General features: G+C 34.6%; 1 protein-coding gene across 5 annotated transcripts in view; it reads left to right on the top strand.

Annotated features, from left to right (window-relative positions):
- LOC106877628 (early endosome antigen 1) overlaps positions 1–5,552 on the top strand; it is a 115,261-nt gene extending 109,709 nt beyond the window's left edge. For all 5 annotated transcript variants that reach the window (XM_014926575.2, XM_014926573.2, XM_014926572.2 and 2 more), the window contains one exon: positions 3,789–5,552. In XM_014926575.2, coding sequence (XP_014782061.1) covers positions 3,789–3,917 — 129 coding nt within the window. In that variant the 3' untranslated portion in view covers positions 3,918–5,552. The remainder of the gene's footprint in view (positions 1–3,788) is intronic.
- Positions 5,553–6,904: the final 1,352 nt, after the last annotated feature.

Raw genomic sequence — 6,904 nt, 5'->3', positions numbered from 1 at the left:
GTCGCCCGCACATGAGCCAGTCCGCGGGCACTGGCAAACGATCCCGCTCGAAAGATATCATGTGTCGCCCGCACATGAGCCAGTCCCGGGGGCACTGGCAAACGATCCCGCTCGAAACATTTCATGTGTCACCCGCACATGAGCCAGTCTAGGGGCACCGGCAGCGATCTACACCTACTTATTTTATTAATGGCATACATTGTTCTAATATATATTTATCAACATTATATTCATTAAAAAAAAAACACCAGCTTTGCCTGTCATATCCTGTATGTATGTGTGTGGATATCTATATGTGTGTGTGTGTATAAATGGACATGGCTGAGCAGTTAAGAAGATCACTCTGCATCATGAGGCCTCAGGTTTAATCCCACAGCATGTCAACCTAAACCTCATAAATAAAACTGGGGAAATGGAAATCATGTGGAAACCTGACAAACAGCCTGTTTCTATAATTTAAGGGGCAAGCCTTGTCACACTTATTTATAGAAAATATCAGAAAAAGTCACATAGCCTATGGCCTTCTCTTCCAAAAGATGTACCCTGATTCAAAATTTCAGATACCTGGGTGCAAGACTGGTTGACAACTTGGAAAATTCATTCTTGTATATTACGATATATCTTTATGTATTTTGACTGAAATGTTGAACACTGATTCTAAGTTTTTACCTTTCAACTTGTTCACATTCTTTGATAAGATATTGAAATTTATTACCAATCTATTAGTGTGTGTGATAGGAGTGTATAAGATGTGGAGTGGATAATGACATTGATATTGGTATAAGATAAAGTATATATAGTCATTGGTTTCACATTTTGGCACAAGGCCAGCAATATCAGGGAAGGGATAAGTCAATTACATTACCCCCAGTGCTCAACTGGTACTTATTTTATTGACCCTGAAAGGATGAAAAGTAAAGTTGACCTCAGTGGAATTTGAACTCACAATATAACAACATACAAAATGCCACTAAGCATTTAGCCCAGCATGTTAACGAATCTGCCAGCCTGCCACCTTAAAATACATATAGATATTGAAATGAGGGAAAATACATGTAGATGAGAGAATGATGTTATCTATTCTGTAAATTTAGGAAGCACCAAAAATATAATTAGGAAATTTTTTTTAAATATATCAGTTCAAAAGATGAGTTATTTGGAGAACAACTGAGGTAGGGTACTTGCCTAAGTGGGCAGTGTAACTGGTTTTGTGGGGTTTCCACATACAGCCCTTGGAAGTTTCATCACTTTTTGGGTAATTATTTTGTTTGAATTTGCTTTTCCAATTTTTTGTCTTTTTACACACATTTATGTAATCCTACACTGTATTGTCCTGTTGTCAGAATCATTAACTCATCAGAAAAAATCCTTAGCTACATTTCTTCTTGCTCTTTATGTTCCAAGTTCAAATCCTGCATAAGTTAACTTTGCCTTTCATCCTTTTTTTTTTATTTAGAGTTGATAAAATAAAGTACCAGTCAAGTACTGGGATTGATGTAATCAACTAATTCCCCTTCTCCAAAACACTGCTGGCCTTGTGCCAAAATTTGAAACAAATTAAATATGAGATGTGCTAGAAATACCTTATAAGGTATGGTACAGCGGAAACAACTAATATAAGCTTAATGGAAACTACGAAAGACTTAAAATTAGAGATTTGAAATTATTTGACTTAAGATATAATAATAAAAATGCAAGCACAATGATACTATTGTATAATGTACATCTATGTCATTTTCTAGAAGCCCGGTGATTCTATCAATTTGATATGCTGAATATGTAGTTCAAAAATGTTGTAATGTTAGGAATAAGAATACAATCTAATGTTATATATACATACCCAGATGCATTTGTGTGTGTGTAGCTTAGCAGTTCAGCAAAAGAACCAGGTTTAAAAAGTAAGTATTGGGGTTGATTCATTCAACTACAAACTCAAGGTGGTGCCTCAGCATCGCTACAGTCTAATACCTGAAACAAGTAAAAGATAAAAGAGAGAGAGAGACACACACACACGCACGCACACCATCATCATCATCATCATCATTTTATGTCCACTTTCTATTCTGGTGTGGGTTAGACAGGTTACTGCTGTTCTCCTAGTGGGACCAAAGAACAGCATCGCTCTCATAAGTTTCGTTTTGGCTTAGTTTCCATGACTGCATGCCCTTCCTCGCATAAATCACATTACAGGATGTACTGAGTGAATTTTTCTTGGTACCAGTACTAGAGAGAGATCGTCGCATCTTTTCCTCGTACAGTGTGTCACCAGTCAGCATGGTCCTTTTCAGCTGTTTTATGATCTATTTTTGCCACTTCAACTCAAGTCTCCCTCATTTACCCTATTCTACATAATCTGATCTCTTTGAGCATTTCTTTAAGCTGCTATCTTTCTCCATCATGCATGCATACTTGTGTTATACATCTAGTGGAGCAGGCTCACTTCATCTCTTTCTAGTTTTAGCAAACCCTCTGCATTCAAGGCCCATGTTTCACTACCATTATAACATTGCACTTCATCCACAAGCATCATACAATCTGCTCTTCACTCTGCCTTTTGTTGCCAGCAGATATAATGGTTCCCTGAACTTTTTGCAACTAGTTCTTTCTCTGGCTATTATGCTTTCTGAACATTCATCCCAACTGATAATTAGACCCCCTAAGTAACAGAAGCTGTCAACTGCCTCTAGAAAGTTGCCTAGGCATTGGAGAGAGTTTCATTTCACATATGCTCTTATTGTCCCATGCATTGCCACATACGCAGTTACTTCCTCTGTTAGCCAGTTTATTATCCTGCTTCATCTCTTATGCACCCATAGTTCACACTGAATAAACTGTACAGAATTTCTACCAACATCTCTTCTACATCAAACAGGATCACTCCCTGATGGTAACAAGATCTTCTTTTATCTCCTATTCAATAATTCTTTAGTTTTTGCTAAGTTTGAGTCCTCTTGACTCTAGATGTTTCTATTACTGGAATTTCCTAATCCTACTACAGATTCAGCTATAACACCTAGTTCATCAGCATACAGGAGCCCTCATTATATCTGGAAGTCTGGACAATTGCATGAGAAGTCAAAAAAGGGAAATTATGGTCAGGTGTCTTTACAAACATCAACATCTGTGTTGATTCACTTCCTAATCAGTTGTACGATAATTCTTTCTGTAACTTTCATAACCTGATCCAACATTTAATATCCATCTAATTTCCTCTCTCAAACCTATTTCTTTTATCCTTGTAGCAGTTAAATGTGAAGTTATGCCAGTTGTTGGGTATGACACCCTCCTGCACTACCACATTTCCTATGCAGGTGACCAGTGCATGTCCTGCTCCACCAGATACATACAAGAGTTAGAGATGTCATTCAAATTTTATCCGAGAACCTTTTGTTCTAACTAAATGTAGTATTTTTAATATCTTTCATATTAGAATTTTAGCTGTTCACTTCTTGGAGTTAATTGTTATCCTTAAGCATTGAATCAAAGTGTTATATTTTACTGTCTTAGACAGTAGTCCAAGACTTATCTGCTGTGGCTTAACCAAGAAGGTATTATTTATACTTGAAGAAATAGCTTATCTGAAATAGCACATCATTGGGATTTCTTTGTTTTTGAATTGGAATGTTACTATTGTTTATTCTGTTGCGTTAATTATGTCTAATGCTACTGTTGTTTGTTTTGTTGCATTAAATATGTCTAATTCTTTCCCCACAACCATATATTGATTACTATCAAATGCATTTTAATATACACTTCATTTTTTTTTTCTTTTTTAATTTATTTCACAGCATCACTGCAGAAACTGTGGCAATATTTTCTGTAATGAATGTTCCACAAAACAGTCATCAATTGTATCATCTAAAAATCCAGTCCGTGTCTGTGATAATTGCTACAAGGAACTTCAGGATGGCAAATGATCAAATCCATCAGATTAGCTATTTTACACTGCAACTCTGGAATGATATGTGTCTTATCTTTAACTTTCACAAAAATATATTTTCAGTTGTTGAAGAGATGAATGAATTCAATAAAGACTCTTTACCTTGCATGATTTACCATAATACTAAATTATAGATGGCTGCTAATGTTACTTAGTTACAGTAAAGATAATCACACAACCTCTTTCAAGTAAATTCTGTTACAAAAATTGTTCATTTAAAAAATGTAGATTCAATCCTGTTGATCATTTTTCATTCAGATTTTATTATTAAGAAGTTTGACATTTTCTTCAGTATTACTTTTACATCTTCCTAGATGTTTCCATGTACTCATGTGAGTCTTATTTTCCCTCTTCAGTGATATATCTATTTCAAAGGAAATTATATTTAGTGTGTGTGTGTGTGCGTGCATGTGGTTTAATTAATACATGCTGCTTAACTTTGACTAATGAACCTAATGAGCTAGTCTGAAAGCTATTCTGAAAGAATACTTGAGTGAGTGGGTAAAGCACCACACTATTTTGGTTGAGGGAAAGATATAGGAGATTAACCTGATATCAAAAGATAACTTGTACATTTAACATACAATGTAATTTCCCCAGGATTTGACTTCAGAAAATAGATGCATGCAATTACTATACCATAATGCATCTAGACAATTATTGTATCTTCTGTGCCAATATCATTGTCTTCTTTCTAGAATAACAATGTTAAATACTTGTTATCAATGTTTCAACTATGTAGTTTAAGTGCTAAGTTTTCGTGCCAAAAATCCTGAGTGCAAACTATAATATTTTGACTTTTAACCCTTTCATAGATATATTTTTACTGAACAGACTGCCTGTATGTTTCAGTTAATTCTCTGTATAATCAAGTTTTTGGAAGGACTTAAAAAAATATCTAAATTTATAGATATACTAGTGTTGACTAACTGAAATCTTACAATGTTATTCATGTTGTGATGAGATTGTGAGTGAGATTTCAATTTAAATAGAAATACTTTAGTAAGGGCAGTCTCAAGTGGGTTTGTATTAAAAGGTTTAAACTCTTCAAGTCTGTTCAGAGTTATGCAACTGTAAAATTTAGAACTTCCACCACATTTACATTTATGTAAGTGATGTTAAGCAAGACACATAATTCTGTCTCTGTTTACCAAACTGTAAACTGAAATACTACTGCTAATTCACACTTGTATGTTTAACGTTAAATAAGACACAGGACTCTGCTATTTACTGTTTATAGAGGAATTGTTGATGTTAGTAAAGACACCTGACCATAATTTCCCTTCTTTGACTTCTCATGCAATTGTCCAGACTTACAGTACCAGCCAACAAGAGGTGGCACTTTTTTTAAAATAGTGAAATTTTATTTTCTATTTGTTCACATTAACTTTTGAAAATAAAAATATAATTTTGTTTTATTTTTTTTAACGCAACCACTTTATCAGAATTCTGGAAAGATATTGATGAAATTGATCTCCAAAAATCTGTATAAAAGAATAAAACTGTCTTTCAATAAAAGCGAAACTGTCATAAATTTATAAACATTTTACATGTATAAAAGATATAAATACTATTGAGATAAAACCTTATCAAAATGCTTAAATTTTCATAACTGGTATTGTCTTATTTTCATTTTGTGAAATGTATTTTTTGCCAGCAATTTATGTAAATATTTTAAATTGCAGATGAGTATTAATTTCAGACAATACAATCCAAATAGCCAAGACATGCAATCTCATTGTAAGTCACAGCTGCAAACATTTTAATCAAACCTGATACATTGGATTTAAAAGTTAAAGACTTACTGTGAATTGTTCAAAATAGCATTGACACAGTCACCACCAAAGTTAGTGGCATGATTAGTTTTATTTATAACAGCTCTGAAACTTGAGAAACAGCCTATGGGTAAGAAATGAGAGTATGAAGAATGGTTCCAACTAATTTTGGGATATACTTAACTTGTTGGAGGTACACAGTATTATGCTCCTACCTATTTCTATTATGAGAGGAATAGGTAGTAGTAGTAGGTTTGGCAGCATTAAATACCAACATGGCATAAGCAAGGACATACCCACTTCCCTATGAATTTAAAACCTGAAATCTTTTCCTTTTGAACTGATTCCAAGAGCAGCACCACTAAAGCTAACTTGAAGGATTGTAGAAAAGTTATCTATTAACATCAAACTTTTTGTTGGACACTGCAAACCAGAAACATACACAGTGTATTCCATAACTAACATTATCAACAACAGTAACTTATTTCATTTGTGTCAATCTCTGTGGAAGGAGTGTGTTGGTCTCTAACTACGGCAGGAACCTGTGGAAGAAGTAGACCAAAGAAGACAGGACGAGGCGGTGAAGCATGATCTTCAGATGTTGAGTCTCATGGAGGCAATGACAAGTGATCATGTTCTTTGGATTTTTGCTGTGCTTAAGAAGACATGTCAAGCCAAGTGAAATCGTAGTCAGGGCCACTACCATTGACATGTAACAGATACCCACTACACTCTTGGAGTGGTAGGCCTTAAGAAGAGCATCCAGCCATAGAAACCAAGCCAAACCAGACTGGAAACTGGCACAGCTCTCCAGCTTACCAGTTCCAGTCAGACCATCTAATCAATGCCAGCATAGAAAGCAGATGCTAAATGATGACAAAACATACAACTAATAAGGGATGTTTTTGGAAGTATTTCTTATCTTATCTAAATTACCCACCATATTTTAAGAGTGCAGTAAAGGATTAAAATATATACTTTATTATATTATGTCACCAGTTTATCCTCAGAGAATAACAAGAACATTTTTTTTAAATATCTTAGCAAGGTTTGTCACCTGACCTTTAATCAACCAAAACTGTATTTTAAACTAGATCCAGTTGTGGCTGTGTAGTTACAAAGTTTGCTTCACAATTACATGGTTTCAAATGTAATTTCATTACATGGCACCTTGGGTAAGTTTCTTCTA

The sequence above is a fragment of the Octopus bimaculoides genome, chromosome 1 (assembly GCF_001194135.2).
Source record: "Octopus bimaculoides isolate UCB-OBI-ISO-001 chromosome 1, ASM119413v2, whole genome shotgun sequence".
In the NCBI taxonomy this organism is placed as follows: Eukaryota; Metazoa; Mollusca; class Cephalopoda; order Octopoda; family Octopodidae; genus Octopus; species Octopus bimaculoides.
This window is presented reverse-complemented; position numbering and strand designations above follow the sequence as displayed.